The following is a 19,587-nucleotide window of genomic DNA, read 5'->3' on the forward strand; positions in this document are numbered from 1 at the left end:
ATAGCTCGATCATATCAGCCTTGGTAGTTATGTATTCTACTTGCTACTCTCAAAAGATCCGCTTCCAAATCGCGAATAGCCAGTTTCATAGCGTCAATCCACACCCTGACTTTGTCAGCTGACCGAGCTGACCATGATCCATTCGGTCTTTTAGACTCAAAGATCAGACTGCGACAGATATATATCCCTGTCGGGGATCGGACATGCCTATCTTTCTTTGATTTCTCGACGGCATCCTCATTCCTTGAATATGCCTTTTCTTTGGCATATACTCTCTTCCAGCATCATCTGAGGTCCCAACCTATCGGAGATCTGATCAGATCGAAGCATCTCTTAAATCCAAAGCCAATTCAAGGAGTCGTGAATCCCAATAACAAATGATCCCTGTATCTCATTGTAACAAACTCACTTCTGATTATCTCAGATATCTCCATGTCATGAGCACTCATGATCCAAATGCACTTGCAATTGATCGGCCTTCGGCTGAGTCTCGATCATAATGATGTCTACATGCAATAACTGCGCATCCTCTTGAAGTAATTCAATAGGCGCAGATCGAAAGGTGTATGAAGATCGAAAACATCAGTCCTCGGAAAGGTATAAATAGGCTGGAATGGGAGTCGACAAGATCTCGTCCAGACCCAAAGAAGACAAGCTTGTATTCCTTCCACTTTCTTTATCGACAATTGCTATATCTTTGTCCTTTTGCTTCCACCGACTGACAAACAAACTGTCCAGTTATTCCAGAAGCCTCTCAACCACTACCGCTGCTACCTCTCCCCCTGGTTCTGTCCGCGAGATTACAGCTGGACCAAACATGTCTTCAGCCTTCTCTGATTATAGTAGTAGCGCGGCAAGTATCCAAAGGGGTCGAAATTCTAGTACCAGTAACGATAACAGACTTCACGCACACCTACAAGGTTATTCGCCTGAGAGACCCCAACAGCCTCCAGCTTATATCCCATCCAGCGACAGAGCGGTTGCCGTGCATTCCAGGGCACCCTCTTATGAAACCTCACAACAAGAGGCAGCCACTGCTGCAACAAGCAACCAACCCCAAAATTCGTTCTACGGTACGCCTGGTAGACCTATCACTGGTCCTGTTAGTACTGCCACTACAGCAGCAGATGATCCTCAAAGCTCAATCGGCGAAGTATCGTCCTCCGAGCATATCTCAGAAGAAATATACTCGACTTATGCTGATCTGACCAGATTAAGTGATGCTCACTACCAAGGTAGACGACGTGATGCCATGCAGCAGAGAAGAGCTCATCAACCTAGGACAGGTTCCACACCTTTGAACAATCCTCCTCGACTTTGACATGGGCATTTCGAGCTCCGTGAATTCTCAACAATGCATCATGCTTCTGCCTGATGAGATGTGATTTGATTTATATGTATAGGTGTATGGATCATGTGTAGTAAGGTGATGTGGGAAGATGCTATGAGTATGCATGATGTTATTTTGAACGTACGTGTGAAAGGTAACTTATGACATCTGCTCTGCCACCTGACTTTGTGATCGCGCGACGTTCATCAGGAGGCTGATCCTTGTCGGCTCATCGGGATGTCTCGCATCCCTTGCACCCCATGCACGGCACCCCGAAACCATGCGCGAAGCTGCACACACGAACAGCAGTGGATCCATTGGGTAGAGATAGGGACGTCAAGTGTGCGGTCGCCTCACCGACAGTGCTGTAGTGGGGTTGTCGGCCGAAGCCCCGCCCTTATCAAGTCCTTCGGATAAGAGCGAAAGTACGCAGATCCGCAAATTCAAGGTGATATTCTATAAAGAAGTGGAATCCTGGCCAAGCCGGGGTTACGCCAGCGGAACATTCATCTAATTCAACCTCTTATCCCTCTTGTAGTTTACGTTCAGAGACACATTGCACATTAAACGATATGACGGCTTCAAATGGGACCAATGGAGACTCCTCCAAATTCACCGAAGATCCCTTATATCAAAAGACGATGTCGTTAGTTCGACCAAACTGGTTAAAGGAGAAGATGGAGGAGGGGGGTTTGGGTTTCTCATTCGGAATGTCCATGACTTTTTCACCGGATGTAGCTCTGCTAGCCAAAGTTGCTGGATATACTGCCGTTTTGATCAATCTGGAACATTGTCGAGCCGGTATCGAAACCGCTTGTGATGTCGCTTGTGCCTGCTTGAATATTGGGTGAGTGAGCTGCGTGATATATACCAGGATTCAGCAAGCTGAACCAAAGAGAATCGCATGTATCTTAGAATCTCCCCTATCTGCGTCATACCTTCCCTACAATCCGACTGGATCTCTAGATTACTTGATAACGGTGTACAAGGTATCATTGTGAGTACGAGAAAACGTCTAAAAGATCATATTTGAAGCTCAAACATGTAACACGGGTGGTAGGTCCCCAGGACAGGCACAGCTGCTATGGCTAAAGAGCTCGTGAAGTTCTCTAAATTTCGACCTTTGGTAAGACTCTCTCCCTGATACCGCTCACACAAGACTAAGCGTTGTTCGGACTTTTGCAGGGTGAACGACCATTGACTTTCACACCACAAATGCAATATCAAATGCCTCATGCGGAGTACGCTAAGCTCGCTCAAAACAATACCACTCTGACGATGCCGATGATTGAGACTGTAGAAGGCTTAGAGAATTGCGAGTAAGTCCTGCTCTCTCATAAATGTCCTCTTATCGTGTATGCGTGTGTTTCTCGAGCAGCGCTAATCGTTTCTGCGTCATCTCCTATAGAGAGATTGCAGCTGTTGAAGGTGTTGATGCTATCTTTGTGGGAGCATGGGATCTCGCCGACGAGTGAGTGTCTGTCTGGGCTTCATTGTGTCACAGACTGAGTTGACTAATATCGAATCATGTAGTATGGGCATCGGTGGACAACGTGATAGTCCTCTCCTCTACGAAGCTCTTAGCAAGATCTGTCGAGCAGCTATGAAATACAATAAATTCGTAGGACTGGGTGGCATGGAACCACGACCTGATATCATTTCTAGATTGCGAAAAGAATTCAACTGCGTAAGATATGTCATGGCTGGTAGGGATACTTCAGTCTTCCAGTCTGGTATGGCCGCGCAAGTCAAAGCCATTAAAGAGATCGAGGCTTCAACGTAGATGGATCTGGAGCAACTGTAGTTGGTGAACATACTCATGCATGACTTTTGTATTTCTCTTCCCACCGCTGCGGTCAACTAGTCTGTTGAGGTAACAGAGTGAATTGCGTGCATATGCAATCTGCAAAGCAATTCGTGTCCGACACGTATGCATTAACGCGATTGAGTGTTTGGATCCCACTCAAAATCTGTAAAAGCGGACAATCCTACACTTGCCAATAAAGCATCGATTCCGACTCCTGACATGTTAATCCCTAGTGGATCTTCAGTCCTTTCCGATTCTACTGTGCCTACTGTGCCCACTATGCCATTGTCCTGTAACGTCCACTGATTCCACAGAGCAGTGTCTACCAAGCCTTCAAACAGAGTCGGGGAGAGCGCTAGGCCATTTGTGGAACTGGAGACCGTCTCAGAAACGGGTAAATGAGTAGAAATGGTTGTATCTTGCAGTATGTGCTGTGTTGGGGCAGTAGTCGGCCGAAAAGGATCGAGTGGGATATCGAGAGATTGTGACTGAGCCTGGATTTGTGATATGTTAGACGATTCTGTCCCTGGTGAGGGAGAAGGTTGTTTCATCTTCGATTTGACCTCGTTCGCTAAACCTTTGAAGGCCTCCCGATACTTGGCAGTTCCAGGCCAGTCTTTACAGAAATCATTGATCAGTCTCTCGCAGATGACCATTTGTCTGACCGCCTCCCTGCACCAAGAAGATATTTCCAAATTCAGATCGTCACCTTCCCGTTCTATCAGCGTATATACCAAAGTGACTGAGACAGTCACAATATTGAATAGATGGACGTAATTCTCGGCGCATCGTTTTTGTGCGTAAAGCTGACCATATAAATCGATCGCTCTTGAGGCTGACTTTCGTAAGCGAGACATCCGTGATGGATGAGTATGAGAGAACAACGGCGAAGGTCGATAAAGAGAGGTTATCAAGAGATTGTAACACAATTCCAAGAAAGGGTTATAGGAGCCGTCCCCAGGCGAACGAGGGGTGGAGTGAAACCAGTCATCGATCTGATTTCTCAGTTTGGCGAGAGTCTGTTCACCTTGTGCCTTCTGGGAATCGTTGATCAGATATACCTCATTGAGGACTAGACCGTTCAGTCGTCGCAATAACACCACGTGACGGAAATATTCGTCAGACTGAGTTCCAGCACAAAGATAATGATGTAACAGCCCAATCAGTCACTGTGTCTAGCTAAACCTGTTGAGTCGCTAAGAGCTGGATACTCACGTTGATAGTCATTTGATATCGTGATGATCCGCCTACCTTCTTGGGCAATTGTACACTAATGATGCCTTCCGGTACAGTCAGAGGTTTAGTCAGTGTCGAGGATATTAACCTATCCATGCTGAAAATAGTCCAGAACAATCTCCTCCTGGTATCTTGTTCAGCTGGCGGCAAGCTGTAATCTTCTTGGTGAAAGTTGAGATCGATAGCAAGACGCGCGATTAAGCCTATGACTGCATGCGGGCTGGTGTTTCCGAAGGCCATGATGGAGTACTGGGCATATAGCAGTAGGCCTGCGATACACGACTACAAAATCACATAGAGGAGGACAAGTCACCCATGATAAGTCAGCGATCAGAAATGTCAGACTTATATGATACGTCGACTCACAAGGGAGTCGGCTCTGAGGACCGCTGGAAGATGATGAAACGCATATGCTCGAAGTTTCTTTGAATGATCTAGTAATGCTATTCCACCTTTCTCTAAAACATCGCACCCAATAGCGAAAATCATAAATAATCTGTAGATCCTTATGTCGGGCTTTGAGTATTCAGATATCAAGGGAGCTCGAGGGGATGTCATGAAGTAAATTGTATGTAGACTAAAAGAACGATAATCAGGCGCGATCAGTTTTCGTCGGAATGATATATCATCGTCTCAAGCTCTCTACTCACTCCTGCTCGATAAGGACTCTATCTAAGATGGGGTAGATCCCCGAAATCCAATTAAAAAAGCCTTCCACCAGCTTCTGCGCCAGAGGATATGGTGGCCAAGTACTTAAATCATTCTGACCTTGACCTGGATCTTGGTTCCCAGTACTACTACCATCATCACATTCTTCATCATCTTGGGAGGTTCCTAGCTGCTGACCTATAGTGCCCTTGAACGATAGACTTGCCTCCCTTCTATCTGGCTCAGTGGTCAAGACCTGAAGCACGATTCTTTCCGCTAACGTTGGCTCCGAGCTGACATCTCCGATTCCGATAGAGCCTGTCGGAAAAGGTTGAAAAGGTATTTCTGTGAAAGTCGTGGAAGTCTCGTTATTGATTAGTGCTGCGAATTGATGCAGGGAGGTGTTCGCAATTTGAGGTTCATTCTGAACTCCACTGGCCAAAGTTGTCAATTCAGCGACCTGCTTTTCCAACTCTACAATCCGTTCTTTCTGAGACGATGTCTCTGCTAAGAGATCTCGAACATAGCTAGTATTTTCATTTAGCTACAAACATCCAAATAACAGGATGTGTAACTCACTTGGGATGGGATCTATCCGATATTACCACATCGTACGTACAGGTCATACGCGATTTGACGCATGCTCCACAACTCGGTTTGGCTCTGTCGCACTATCTCATGAAACAATCATTAGCCAGGATATATGATTACGACAAGACTCACCTTCTTCTTACGCCTGTGACACCTTTGACAAGCTATGCTCGATCCGTCGACGGTTCTTGCAGAAATCCGGGGAACAACCGATGGACTGGCCCTAAGCGCCGAAGTCGATCTGGCAGTCGATGTTGGCGATGGAGGTAGCTCGTGTGACATCGTGTGCATGCCAAAATTCACGGGGCAGATTGTGATCAATAGAGAGAAAGAGAGTGCTTGGTTCTATAGGTCGAACGAGTCCCAGTAGAGGGGGATCGTCAAAGATAAGCCTTGTCATTTGATCATTCACCCAGGCGCGCGTGTGCTCCCGAAGACCATTATGCATATGGTGTACCCTGGCAACTCTCAGGGTCAAAGCTGACATTACTGATCTCCACTTGATATGATGATTGCATGCATGAAGTACAAGTAGCTATCTACTGGAAAGGTCCATTCACGGGTGTATTCGGATGCCCTTGCTCCAAGAATGCCCTCACATTCGCCATCGCGTCTCTTTCACCTCTATAGATCGTTCCTTTGGTATAAGCAGCCACATGTGGAGTTATGGTGACCCTTGGGTTGTTCTTGAAGTAATCCGGAATTGCAGGTTCATTCTCAAACACATCCAACGCGGCTCTCTTCACCTTGTTGCGCTTTAGTGCATCGATGAGAGCCTCCTCGTTGATTGTTGGCCCTCTTGAACTGTTAATGATGAAAACTCCATCTAAGGATTGACGTCAGTGTGAGGTCACTTTTATAATACGTACCTTTCATCATGGCGAATTGCTCGTGATCCAGAATATGGAATGTTTCCGACGTATGAGGCGTCAGGACGGCTATGACATCTGCCTTCCTGCACAATTCATCCCTCGTGGCGTATTTTACGTCGAGCTGTTCTTCTTCCTCGGCGGAAAGCGGGTTTCTGGTGTGATAAATTACATTCACTCCGAATGCTTGACACTTCTTAACGAAGTCCTTGCCTATTCGACCGAGACCAATCACACCTATGAGAAGCCAGCAGGTTTCCGTCAATACTATTGGGCGGTCCTGGTAGTATGGACAGAATGAGCGACTTACCTAACGTCAAACCCGCCGGATCCACAGTCAACTCCACTTCCGCGTGATTCTTGCCCAGATTAGCTGCTCTCTCCGCCATAGTCAAGCCCCTCAGAACCGATAGGAAGAGCAGAACGGTGAAGTCCGCAGTCGCCAGCGTGACCGCATCCGGGGTATTGGTGAAGTACTACAATAGTAACAGCTGTCAATTCCTGGTCCATTCGTTACATCAAGCTCCCAAGCAGAACTCACACAACCATGTGCCGTTATGTCATTCATTCTAACATTGTCATAACCTGTTCCGCATTGAGCGAAGCAGCCAACCTCTGCGAGACGCTTCACATCAGTGATCTGTTTGTACCCAACATTAAATCCACTCACTATTTCCGTTCTGCCATAGAGGGCCCAGCAATTCTTCGTCCATAGGTGCGTAGCTTCCATTCGCGAAAAACAAGAATGCGGCCTCAAAGGGTCCTTCGGTCTCGCACAATCGCTTGATCTCAGCTTTGACCTATTGGCGACTGCTTCTCAGCTACCATATCGCTGATATACTGTTTTGTAACATAGTCGAGCATACCTTATCTCTCGGGCCTCTATTGACCATGTGCACCTCGTAGTCCTCACATAATTGCTTGAATTCTTCGATAGCACCTGCACTCGGGCCGACTCCTAGAATCTTTCGTTTGTTCGTGGTAGAAATTGCCATCTTGGTGATTGAATGCTCCAGGCTAACAGACAAGGAGCTTCGACGTCGCTCGTAGATATCAGTGTATACAATGCAATATCGTTGACTATCTGAGATTCGATGCAATCGGCTATCGGATTGCATACCAGTTCTCGGGAAACCGAATGTCGGTGCAAGCGCCGACAGGAACCATTTTGACCCTTAAATGGAGTTAAAGGGTTTTTCGAAGCATTTTGGGCCTAAATTCCCAACCTGCCGGGATTGGCCGGGCTACGAAATGCTTATCGCCAATAAGTTCTCTCGACGGCGATGGGCCCGATCATCGTTGATAACGACCTCTGCTGTCGCCTCTCGGCGCGCTACGGAAATGGAACACATATTGTCCTAGAAGTACTAAGACATTTATAAAAGGCATTCATACCTTTTGGATGGTCTAAGTTCATCAACGCTCTCCCGCTATCGATTCATCGACCAAGAGCTTACGTTCAGTACTGAAGCGACAATGGCGACTACAATTGGCGAAAGTGTCCAGGCAGGACTAACCCTGACCTCTTCCAGTGACCCGCGACACAATCCAACAACTGTCATCTCCCCGGATGTGAAGGGCGGATCTACGAAAGGTCCATGGCAAAAGTTCGTATCCTGGATCTGGGATCCCGATTACTACGAGAAATCCAACGCCGAACGAAAGCTCGTTTTCAAGCTTGACTGCGCTCTGTTGTCCTTGTTGTGCTTTGGGTGGTTGATGAAATACATCGATCAAACCAATTTGGCGAATGCCTATGTCTCTGGTATGAAGGAAGATCTACACATGTATGTTCTCTCATATGTATTGAGATCATATATCTGAATGCTGACCTATGCAATAGTGAAGGTAACCAATATACATGGATGCAAACTATCTACAATGTCGTGAGTGGCAGTTACGTAACAATACCTTGTCGGTCGATGTGGCTAAGGTTGTGACTTGCACAGGTGGTATGCGTCATGCAATTGCCTTCAAACTTGATCGTCCTGAAGGTGAGACCATCCTGGTGGTTGGCCATGTGCGAGATCGGCTGGGCGATCTTCACTTTTGCTCAAGCGGGGGCGCAAAACTACCAACAGATGTAAGTGGCACTATCGGTCATGAGCGGATTGGTGGTCATTGCTCTCTGATTTATTGACACTTCTTCTCTTCTTTGCAATAGGTATGCCTTCCGATTCTTCGTGGCATTCTTTGAAGCGGCGTTTCAGCCTGTGGCATACTTCATCCTGGGTTCCTGGTACACAAAAACCGAACTCGCGAAGCGAGCTTCCATTTTTTACGTCTCCGGACCGATCGGACAGGCTTTTTCGGGCTTCCTTCAAGCCGCCGTCTACAAAAACATGGACGGACTTCACGGGATAGAGGGGTGGAGGTGGCTGTACATTGTGTGTGGTACGTAATAGGGCCGTTAGCATGCTCCGAACGTCCTCGGAGGGTCAAAAAATGGTTCGTAAGGTCGAAAAACTGATATAGAATGGATGTTTTCAGGTATAATGACCATTCCGTGTGGAATTGCCATTTTTCTGTTTTTACCGGACTTCCCCGAAAATTGTAACGCGTGGTTCATCACCGAGGAGGAAAAAGAGATGGCTAAGGCGCGATGTGCAAGGAACGGGACGATTACCCTATCTAACGCACTCAATGCCCGAACTCTCAAGAGGGTCATTGCAAAGTGGCACTTTTGGTTGCTCATTCCCACCTACATCTGTTATGCCTACGGTATACAAAACTACAATTACTTTGGTATCTACCTGAAGGCGGCCGGGTACTCTGTCAGTGCGAGAAACGTCTTACCCGCTTGCGGGAATTTGATCGGTATTCTGCCACAGTTGGCTTGGGGATGGTGTTCGGACAGATTCAGAAGTAGATACGCATGGTGTCTCATTCCATGCCTTTGGGGCTTAGTTCCCACAGTGATCCTGGCTGTATACCCCGATTCCAACACTCTGAAAGTCTTCGCTTTCATGGTCACTGGTACCTACTTTGTAACTCATATTTGGTGGAGTTGGGTCAATGAGATCTGTCAAGGTAGTATGGAAGAAAGAGCGTTCATCATCGCTTCTATCAATTGTGCTTTCTATGCGTAAGTCGTGCTGTGCTGTGGCATATAGGGAGCAGGAGAACAGAGTAGCTGATCGACTTCAATCATGGAATAGTGTCAATGCTTGGCTGCCAACGATCATTTTCCTCCAAACTGAAGGTCCCAGATTCCCTAAAGGTTACCCTACAGTCTTAGGGTGCAATTGCGCAGGTATGGTCGGCTTCACAATTATCTGGCTCTTGTGCAAGAGCCAGATCAGACAAGAGGAAGCCAGCATGGTTGGAACGGTGGAGGAAGCCGGGGTACCGATGGAAGAGGTCGACGATAAGCCCGTAGATGACAAGAACACCACTCAAGTATCCGTACTGAAGGCGTAGCTTGTAGATTGGCATATACGGTAGTTGGTGGGTGGACTCTGTACGCTGGACGCTGGACCTCAGCATTCGATGCACATAGAGTATATACTTGAAATTACGTAGATTATGAGGTTCTGATTGTTGCGTTGTTTCGATGGTCGTTTTACAGTATACTTAGCTTTTGTATACTTAGATTACCTAGGTGTTGTAGGATGAATTATACATATGGATATACTTTTCTTCTTTCCTGGAACCTAAGCATCTCAATGGTACAGTTAGTGATAAAGTCTTATGTGAAGAGCAAGACAGTGCGTATGTCTACTTGGTGCCTCCCCCGACTCTGCCAAAGCCTATGCTGCAAACATGCCATCATTGTAAGATTGCTCGTATGACCTCGTTTGCCTTGGTCTAATGTCATTCCCCTACTTAGTGTATACCCCTCCTTTCTGTACAGTGACTATATCGTAGGAGATCGGATCTCAAGCAAGGCTGAAGCATATAGCTCGGTTGCCCAAGGTTCAGATATTTTTTTGTGGCGCCTTCACATTGTGAAGTGATCGGGTCACACGCAATCTCATATGGATCTTGCATGCATTGTCATATCACCCTGAAACTCTGCAGAATGCTAGTTAAGTAGGCTCTCTACATGCATACCAGATTGGAACGCTGTAGCTTGAACATCTCAGTCGGGGACCCCCGACAAATCTCGCTTCCTTCATTGTTCATTCTATTGACAAAGTACAATTATTGATATAGTTTCGATCAACTTGCGCCCATGACTTCTTAGCAGTAGTTCCACGGTCGTTGAAGTCTGTATACTACTTCGGGTGACTAGATGGGTATCGAACAGGGACTTGCAATTCTGCAGGTACATTGGTGAAGCACGTGGTTCCGTGCTCATATGCAGGCATGAACATGTCACCCGATTGCCAATATGGCGATATCCCTAGCCATTCCAGTCATGCATGCACCCGAAGGGTATGCTAGACATCTCCACACTCGCCGACTTACAAGGCTTCAGGATGAATCATAATCGCAATCTCCCATTTCAGAGCCACCGCACAGAGAGGACACGCATTATACTCTGGAATGAGCATGAACCGGTTTGATTTCTGATCGACATGACTGTGCTAAATGTCGACCATTGGAATCCTGCATCAGGCACCTGCCACCAGAACAAGGTTCCGGAAGGAGAGTTTTCTAATTCCAATCGGAGGCGTCTTCCCCTTACCCCGCAGCAATTACGATATTCCCGCCCACTTGAGCCGGTCTCACTGTTCGCGCATTACGCAGAAAGTTCAAGGGAAATGATCTTTGTCGTTCAGATGTCTAAAGTCCTTTACGTGAAAGTTCATGCAGATCCTATTTTTAGTCATTGGAAAGGCTTAGAATTTCAAGTGACGTGCAAGGCTTTTGTCTGATCATTCACCGTTCTACAAGCCAGAACCGCAATTGGTATCAATTCATTCATTTTGTAGATCATCATCAACTGTTACTCAGGCATCTAGAGCTATTTATATACCTACGTGCCGTACCATAGCCGTACCTGTGGATCCTTCGAACGAAAGAAAGTATAACCTTGCACTACTCGTGTCCTAAGTGTTCCGGCAAGTTTTGACTTTCACCATCTTTAGTAGTATAAAACGCTATGATACGAAAGAATAGAATTGGGATGCAGATCTTTTCGAACTCTTTGACATACATCGATTATCGCGTTGTGAGGTCTCGAGAACGTAACAAGCGCAGTTACACATCTGAAGCCTTAAAAGCCTTTTCATCTCATCACAAATTGAGATCTGATATATTTGTGGTATAGAGTAGTAAAAATAGATCACTCCAGAGTTATTTTTGATCCTCTGTAGCTAGCATCCCTAAGATTTTATCCACCTCAACGAAAATGCGTAGTACTCGTATCATTTAGATTACTCGAGTATATATATACATTTCGCACGACATAAACAACCAAATAAAGCGGTGCATCGAACAATAAGAAGAAAGTGATAAGACCACCCGCAGCTATTCCGAGTCCGCTTTGTCGTCCCGAATCAATCATAACATCCTTCTCGCAGCTCCCACACTCAACACTTCGACCTACTGCGGTCTCGCTCTCTCTATACGTGCAGCACGATCAGGACATTTATCAAAAAAGGTCACACGAGCAAGCGAAGATAAGAAGAGAAGAAGAAGAAATTTAGACTGCGAAGTCCAGGGTATTTTTAGCATCTATCAACATTTCGGGGTTTTTTTGACATCTTTCGTTGAGCTGCGAGACGCGGCTTTCTTTCGAGAGAGGAATACGTCGGCAGACAAGGTCGAAGAAAACCTGAATTCCTCAGTTTAGTGCATTCGCATTCACATCACTACTGTGCCGACAAGAAGGGAAAAAAAGTAACAATGATTATAAGACCTAGGAGGATACGGACGAAAGTCCTTGGTTATTTGATGTATCCATTTATCCAAAGTTCAACGGCCTATACATCTTCTTTGGAAACACACAATTATACTGCTATTCCAGCTTCACCTACCTCTACAGTATCATCCATCGATCCTTCAAGTCCTCGATCGACAATTAGTGATATGCCTTCGGATAATAATGAGAGGAGGGAATCATACCCTCTTAGTATAGCTTCTACATCTTCGTCCTCCTCTGGTTCACCCGAATCATCATCAACTACAAAGTTCCAGTCTCATGAAAAGCATTATCGCCCGATAGCTGAAGATGATTACCTAGATGATGATGAAGAACAAGAATATGGAACATCGGAATCAACGGGATTATTAGGTTTTTTACCTCTACCAAAATGGAAGCGAGAAATTGAAGATAAATTATCGTTACCCTCTACCTCATCCACCTCCTTACATCAGAGGAGAAGAGGGAGGAATCGTAAACAACGAAGATCGATATTCATACCTTTAGTCAGTATTGCATGTCTAAGTGGCATGTTGATGGTTGGAATATATGTATATTCCCAGCGGTCGTCTTATGAGAGAACCACGACTACGGAAACCGACGAATCAACTTATATCCCCATTCCAGAAGAAGTATCACAAAATCAGTCTTCTATCGATTCAACACCAATCTCTACGCCTCAATGGGTTATTGACGTTAAGGAAATAGCAGATGATACAACTCATATTCTGATTCCACCTCATGAATCAGATTCAATCGAATTACTACAACCTCTGCATGATAGATTGCCATACGATGTCCTTGAATCGTACTTCTCTACAGGTCTCTTGCCGTCCTCATTCAAGTCCGAATCTGATCTGGCGAAACAACGACCTATGGATTTAGTATATCTATTCGTCAATGCCTCTTCGGAATATCTCCAGGAAAATATGGAATTGGCGGAAGTGAAAGAAGGGATCGAGCTAGTGGGGAAGAAAAGACATTGGAGGGATAATGGCGAATTGAGAGGTGCTGTGAGATCAGGTATAAAAGGTTTCAATGATCATTTGGGCAAAGTACATGTCATATCTGCTGATTGGGCAATGACCGATCGAGATGAATCGGCCCTGGGACAGGAGGGTTGGAGGATAGGTCAAATTCCAGAATGGTTAAATTGGGATTCGCAGAGAGAAGAAGGAAGTAAATTGAATTGGCATTTCCACTCTGATGTATTTCGCCTACCCATCGACTCTGATGGACGCACTACGATCAGAGCTGGTGACGAAAAGATACAAGAACCAACTATTGAAGATGAAGTGGAGAAAGAGGAGGAGAATGAACAGATTGAAAATGGCAATGTCGGTAATTCCACAGAAGACGGTACGAGGCTACAGCCCCAAGTACGACTCGATCCCCCAACACCGATCGATGTATTCTGGAACAACGAACAAGAATGGAAAGAACTCGCTACCCCAAATTTCAATTCGTTCGCCATTGAAAGTAGGATGAGTTGGCTGAAAGACGTTTCGGAGAATTTGTGAGTCCAGTCTTCCGTAACTTGGATATTATTGGATGCTTATCGTGTGACCTTGTATGGTATTGTAGTGTTGCATTCAACGATGACATGTTTATTCTTGTGAGTCATTCGAGTCCACTGTATCTCAACTTTTGTACAGTAGCTCATAAAACATACCTATCCTATAGCGAAACCTCTCTACATCCGATTTCCGCCATCCTCTTCTAGGCAGTGTCTTCCGTATGGACTCCGGTCTACTGGTCAACCCATCCATGACACCTATGCAGCTTACCGACTCAGGCGAATGGGGAGCATTACAACATGCCAATGAAATCATCTCAAATAGGTTCTCATCAAGGAGGAGAATGTATCTACATCATTTACCCAAAATACAATCGAAACATATAATGAACGAGGCTCTAACGATGTTCCGAGAGGAGTTGAGCGTATCGACCACTAGGACATTCCGAGAGTCTAAGAGGGGTAAAGGCGATATAGAAATGGCTTGGTTAACTACCAATCTCCGTATTGAACGATGGAGAGAATCCCTACTTTGGTCTTATATCGTTGCTAAAGTCGGACATCGAAATGGAGGAAAATGGAATAATCAAGCTAGATTGGATTTAGTGGAGTTGATGAAAATTACAGATGATCAAATATCGGGATATAAAAATGTAGTGATTGAACGAAGGGACGATAGATTGACTTTGGCCGATTCGTTTGAAGCGGATAAACAAGTTGATTGGAATGGACCAAAAGCATCAGTCTATCAATATTGTAAGTTCAATTGATAATTATCGTTAACGTTGTCATATACGTTAAGCTGATCCAAGGCTGATCTAATCTCATCTTTGTAGCCTCGCTTGATGGGCACCTCAATCTGCTTTCCGACATCGATAATCGAAAATGTATATTCAGTCTTCAACAATGTTTACCCGCTCGTTTCTTCCTTGATCCCGAGATATCTTACTCGCCAGAAGAGATATTCAAGCAATTGGCATTCGCTGAACCGTCCTGTGGAGATTGTCTGATCAATGCGTTGATCAACGAATCGGGTGAAAGAGGGATAGAAGCGTTCCTACCCTCTCTAGATCAATTGTATTACCCTAATACCACCACAGTCGAGAGAGAATGGAAGACTAGCGAACCAATCTTGCAATTAACCAATTCATGGGAAGAATCAGATTTTACCATTGAAGCCAATGTGTTCAAAGATCAGGATATCTGGTCAGGAGCGTTGGAGAGGATTGATGGTGCTGTAGAACTTAGACGATGGTGTATCAAGCTTTTATCAAGGTACAACTATGTCTTTGGTGAGTTTACAAGTTCAGTTTTTTTGTTTTATCCCTGATCGATGCTTTGGCTAATTTCTGATGTTTACCACTCGACGTTTGATCCATTAGCCTCGAGTCCAGTTAGATTCTCTCCTATTCACAACATCGGTGAACTTCGTACAGCCCTACGATCAGTAGAAGAGAGTCCGGACATTGCGATGTTCTGTATCAACGACGATCAGTATGATTCAAGTAGTGGGAAGGTCCGTCGATTGTTTGGAAGCTGGATGAACGACAAGTTCGGTGGATCCATTCCTGGAGTAAACTACGAGAGAGAGGGAGTAGAATGGGCTCAAGTCTTACCTGAAGATGAAAGAAGGAGCTCAACGAGAGAAGAGGAAGAAAGAGATCGATATGGTTATTTACCTATACCTATTGGTAATTCAGGTAATAGCCACAGGTCAAAACAACAAAAGAATAGAAATAGATATAGGATCATTCAAAAATCAACAGTATTAAATGATGACGAATCACCTTATTATTATGAAGATGAAAATGACGATAATGACGACAATGACGATAATGATGATGGGTTCAATGAGTATGGATGGAAATTAGGTGTTGTAGAGAATATAACTGATGCTAACTGGTGAACGGATTAGAAGAAAGAATGAAATGGATTGCCGTGAAGAAGCATCGCTCCATATATCTCAATTGTGTAAATTTGCATCTTGTACCATAGATTTGTAGATCATAGAAATACTTGCATGGGCTGTCACAGTATGTAAGATATAGCATTATCAACAAGTACTACTGTAAAGTATGATCAATGATTGTCCAGACCTGAGATGCAACAACCAACCTTGTCAATCGTCAGTCACGAAGTCTCAAATCTCCTAATGATTGATACCCACCCCAATAACACCCCCTGGCACCTTATTCTCACGCCTGATCGAGCCTTATCCAAGTCCGAGTTGTGTTAATTGTTCGGTGATCGTGTTGAAGAATCGAATTGATTTCCTATTGTTCTAGCATACCAGGCATGCATGCATGCATGACAACGTATCTGATGATGCCCGTGCCTGAGACTGACAGGTGTGTTTTATTGTTCTTAATTACCCGAAGTGGTATACAATGGCATCGATTATCTCCGAAATACCATTCGAACCCTGGAAATGTCATGCAACTCTTTATTGTTCTTCTTCAACTATTTCATCGTGCTACCGCTGTACCCACCACGAACAATGAACAATGGACAAGCACCAAATGACAAGTGTACCAAGTGCTTTTTGTTCTCTACGAGTATGCATGTATATATGTACAGATATATGTATATGTAAAAAGATGTGACTCGTAAATCTTTCGCATAAAATATCTTCATCTATATCTTGATCTTCGTAATCATAACCTCCCCAATTCATCTACACCACTTGCCCCACCTTGGCATACAACGACGATGGCACCTTCACAGCCCAATTTTCACGCGATGATCAGAAGACAGGACGGAGCGAATACGACTGATACTAGTAATGGGAGTAGCTCCACTGCGGGTGTTCCTACTTGTGTTATCACTTGGTGAGTGGTTCAATTCGCATACCGTGAGATGTCGTCGGACCCACACTGATGAATGAGCTATGTAGTATGGCGCAAGCCCCTACGACGGGATGTTCAGGTGCAGACGACTGGACATGTCTCTGTGCTTCTTCAGATTTCATAAATTCAGTAGGAGTGAGTCAAAAATCCCCTCTTACCACCATATCACGTATAGGATTGTTGCTGATGTAGCCATACCTCGATCGCATTAGGCATGCTGGACTTCCTCATGTTCCGCTGCGGATGCTGCATACGGTCAAGCGTATGCCAATCAAGCTTGTTCTTTCTATGTGAGTCGTTCATCTTCAATATACTCATTGCGTATCGATCTGACTGACATATGCATCGCTTTTGATAGGGTGTCCCGATCGGAGGTAACAGTACTTCACCTACTACCACTTCGTGAGTTTCTTATCAATATCCTCGTCGTCTATAGAGCTCTTCTGACATTCCATTATTCCATTCATTCAACTAGTGAAAGCGAACCCTCCGGTACTGCTGTCTTATCGGAACCCCAAACTACCTCTCACTCGTTTGTCAAAGTCCAAGCTGCTGTGAGTGATCGTCGACTGTCTAAATGGACTTCATCCAGAAATGTTTCAATGACTAACAAGAGACCGATCTAATAGATGAGCTCTATCAGCTCTTTGTTACTTGCCATCGCTATCATCTTGGGTATCCTGTCTTGTAGAGCAAGATACAAGAGGGAACAAGCCGCTTCGCAGAATCGGTGAGTCATGCCATTACCTTCTATTCCTTTTCCTCCGTTCAACAACAATAAATGCTAATTCACTACGCCTTTCACAAATTAGAACATGGAATGGAGTCACTGGGTTGACAACGATGGATTCCAAAGCACCTACTAAATCCAAGACTTCCAGATTTTTCAACAAATCAACCCATTCTAGTGCTTTTGAAAATTCTAGAAATGGAGCCAGCACCTTCCAATCTGATAACTTTGGTATTACCTCTTCTAATTTCGGTGGCAATACCACTCTGAACAATACACAATCCTTCGGCATTTCCCCTTCAGGAAGACCAGATAGTGGTGGAGCAACCAATAGCAATGGAAAATTTACGAATCGATTGACGTTAGGTGAAATGAACAATAAATCTGAAGAATGGGAATTAAACGATGTAAAGAAAGAAGAATCAAGTGTAGATGGATTTAATGATATTTCACCAACATCCTTTGAGAGCAAAATGGAATCTGAGATGGAATCGAGATTGACAGATCATGAGAATAATGGAATTGATAGTACGGTAGCATTGAATGTTTTACCTAAAGAAGGTAGAGGTAGAACTCATGCTATCTAATCAGTGGTGGATGAAATTTTCTGTATATAGAAATAACTATAGTTATATATCTAGTTGATTTGCATATTTGTTTTGGTTGGCTTGTGTTTTGTCTTTTTGGTTGATTTCAGGTATATAAGCGAGGATACATGTCTGAATGATAATATGCAACGTTATATGATATAACTTGTTTACAAGCTGGCAGAAAGGCGCGAGATGGTATTGACACACAAAGGGTGACGGTTTATGCGGATGAGCTATGCATGAGATGAACTGTATAGCGGATACATACACTATACACATTATGCTGTTTGAGCTTGACCTTCACCGCCTAGAGATTCCTGAGCGATAGCTGACCATCGTCTCTTCACCTCTTCTGATACTTGATCTTCTCGCTCTTGTCTTCGTTTCATGATCTCTCGGATGGTGTTGCCCTGTGAGGAAGAAAAAAGGGAACGTCAGTCAAGGTACACATGCCAAGATCAGAAAGGAATTTACAATCAGAGATGCTCTGGATTATAGTTGAGAAGAAGGTTTATGTTGTGGATAAGATAGAAAGATTACTCACCATATTAGCATGAGTCTTCGACCTCCATCTGGTACCTCTATAATACTTGAACATAGCTCTCTTCCTCATCTGTTCCGAGATATTGAGACTGTAATTCTCCTGTAACCATGTATCTCTCGCTTGAGCCCATTGATCTCCTACACCATTCTTCAATCCTTGAGCATAAAGTTCATCTAGATCATCAGGGTAATGGAACGGTTCGTTCAATCCTACGACCGCTCTCTTGTAGGTATGGTTCGAACCTGATTTTCTCTGAACTTCACCTGTCCTCGATCGTCCAACTTCTCCGATATAATTATCAGTCCTGATGAAAGTTACTTCTAGATTATACACTGCTAGAAGGTACGATCGAAGATCGTTCTTAGTCATTGAAGGTGGGATTCGGAACGTAGCGATATAAGGATCATATTCTTCTCCATGCTTGACGTGATTCCTCATTAGACGAATTTGAATATTTGGAAGGTATATCCTCTGTCCTACGATTTGACTTTTTGGATCAATCGCTTCTTCACCTTCTTGACCTTCTATTTGACCCTCTTGTTCCGATTCGGCGCTGATTCGCTGACCACCCATTACGCCTAACAAATACTCATGTCTTGCGACTTTACCCCTCGGGGCATATCCTCTGATTCTAGATCTCCACTCCGCGGTTCCCTTCAAGAAGCCAGCTCGAAGTTCCGAATCGCTCAGTTGGGCATTATCGAATGTAGCGCTAGCCAGTAAGGATTGATAATCTTTTTCTAATTGATAAGGGAAATTCTTCTCGGTATTGGCGTAATGAAGATCTGAGTCAGATAGAGGTGATAAAGAGGTGGCTCGACCAGAGGGATGATCATGTTCGGTACGACGTCTTCGGACTGCTTGGGGGATGGTTTTGGTGACTGAAGGAGCGGAAGGGAAGATTGTGGAAGGGGTGGTGGATGGACCTGCTCGAGCAGGGAAGGTGGCGAACGCTCGTCGGAGTATACGAGACATCGTGGTGTATGTATCGTTGGGGATGGTGACTTTGACTACAATCTGTGTTGAGCAAGAGAGGTTGAGGATATCCCAGATCAACCATCGACTACCAAC

The 19,587-nt window shown here is 44.7% G+C and overlaps 8 protein-coding genes across 8 annotated transcripts; 5 read left to right on the top strand and 3 right to left on the bottom strand.

Annotated features, from left to right (window-relative positions):
• Window positions 1–817: 817 nt before the first annotated feature.
• V865_005690 (uncharacterized protein) lies at window positions 818–1,321 on the top strand (the record flags this gene model as incomplete). The annotated part of the gene is made up of 1 exon (XM_066229459.1): window positions 818–1,321. One exon carries the CDS (start codon window positions 818–820, stop codon window positions 1,319–1,321), a length of 504 nt encoding a protein of 167 aa, XP_066085556.1.
• Window positions 1,322–1,902: 581 nt separating this feature from the next.
• V865_005691 (uncharacterized protein) lies at window positions 1,903–3,113 on the top strand (the record flags this gene model as incomplete). The annotated part of the gene is made up of 6 exons (XM_066229460.1): window positions 1,903–2,177; window positions 2,246–2,327; window positions 2,391–2,456; window positions 2,516–2,649; window positions 2,739–2,801; window positions 2,864–3,113. 6 exons carry the CDS (start codon window positions 1,903–1,905, stop codon window positions 3,111–3,113), a joined length of 870 nt encoding a protein of 289 aa, XP_066085557.1.
• Window positions 3,114–3,265: 152 nt separating this feature from the next.
• Window positions 3,266–5,894, bottom strand: V865_005692 (uncharacterized protein; the record flags this gene model as incomplete). The annotated part of the gene is made up of 6 exons (XM_066229461.1): window positions 3,266–4,261; window positions 4,353–4,655; window positions 4,740–4,950; window positions 5,024–5,548; window positions 5,601–5,692; window positions 5,745–5,894. 6 exons carry the CDS (start codon window positions 5,892–5,894, stop codon window positions 3,266–3,268), a joined length of 2,277 nt encoding a protein of 758 aa, XP_066085558.1.
• A 257-nt stretch (window positions 5,895–6,151) lies between these two features.
• Window positions 6,152–7,476, bottom strand: V865_005693 (uncharacterized protein; the record flags this gene model as incomplete). Its single annotated transcript, XM_066229462.1, has 6 exons — window positions 6,152–6,438; window positions 6,482–6,718; window positions 6,792–6,957; window positions 7,023–7,096; window positions 7,152–7,281; window positions 7,348–7,476. 6 exons carry the CDS (start codon window positions 7,474–7,476, stop codon window positions 6,152–6,154), a joined length of 1,023 nt encoding a protein of 340 aa, XP_066085559.1.
• Window positions 7,477–7,957: 481 nt separating this feature from the next.
• V865_005694 (uncharacterized protein) lies at window positions 7,958–9,901 on the top strand (the record flags this gene model as incomplete). The annotated part of the gene is made up of 6 exons (XM_066229463.1): window positions 7,958–8,268; window positions 8,325–8,367; window positions 8,431–8,564; window positions 8,646–8,875; window positions 8,972–9,566; window positions 9,640–9,901. 6 exons carry the CDS (start codon window positions 7,958–7,960, stop codon window positions 9,899–9,901), a joined length of 1,575 nt encoding a protein of 524 aa, XP_066085560.1.
• A 2,373-nt stretch (window positions 9,902–12,274) lies between these two features.
• V865_005695 (uncharacterized protein) lies at window positions 12,275–15,712 on the top strand (the record flags this gene model as incomplete). Its single annotated transcript, XM_066229464.1, has 5 exons — window positions 12,275–13,806; window positions 13,875–13,905; window positions 13,974–14,562; window positions 14,643–15,098; window positions 15,189–15,712. 5 exons carry the CDS (start codon window positions 12,275–12,277, stop codon window positions 15,710–15,712), a joined length of 3,132 nt encoding a protein of 1,043 aa, XP_066085561.1.
• An 803-nt stretch (window positions 15,713–16,515) lies between these two features.
• V865_005696 (uncharacterized protein) lies at window positions 16,516–17,969 on the top strand (the record flags this gene model as incomplete). The annotated part of the gene is made up of 7 exons (XM_066229465.1): window positions 16,516–16,634; window positions 16,700–16,787; window positions 16,865–16,942; window positions 17,011–17,054; window positions 17,128–17,206; window positions 17,282–17,382; window positions 17,465–17,969. The coding sequence occupies 7 exons, from the start codon at window positions 16,516–16,518 to the stop codon at window positions 17,967–17,969; spliced, it is 1,014 nt and encodes a 337-aa protein (XP_066085562.1).
• A 281-nt stretch (window positions 17,970–18,250) lies between these two features.
• V865_005697 (uncharacterized protein) lies at window positions 18,251–19,491 on the bottom strand (the record flags this gene model as incomplete). The annotated part of the gene is made up of 2 exons (XM_066229466.1): window positions 18,251–18,382; window positions 18,517–19,491. 2 exons carry the CDS (start codon window positions 19,489–19,491, stop codon window positions 18,251–18,253), a joined length of 1,107 nt encoding a protein of 368 aa, XP_066085563.1.
• Between the last annotated feature and the right edge of the window lie 96 nt (window positions 19,492–19,587).

The sequence above is a fragment of the Kwoniella europaea genome, chromosome 1 (genome assembly GCF_036810445.1).
Source record: "Kwoniella europaea PYCC6329 chromosome 1, complete sequence".
NCBI classification, from domain to species: Eukaryota; Fungi; Basidiomycota; class Tremellomycetes; order Tremellales; family Cryptococcaceae; genus Kwoniella; species Kwoniella europaea.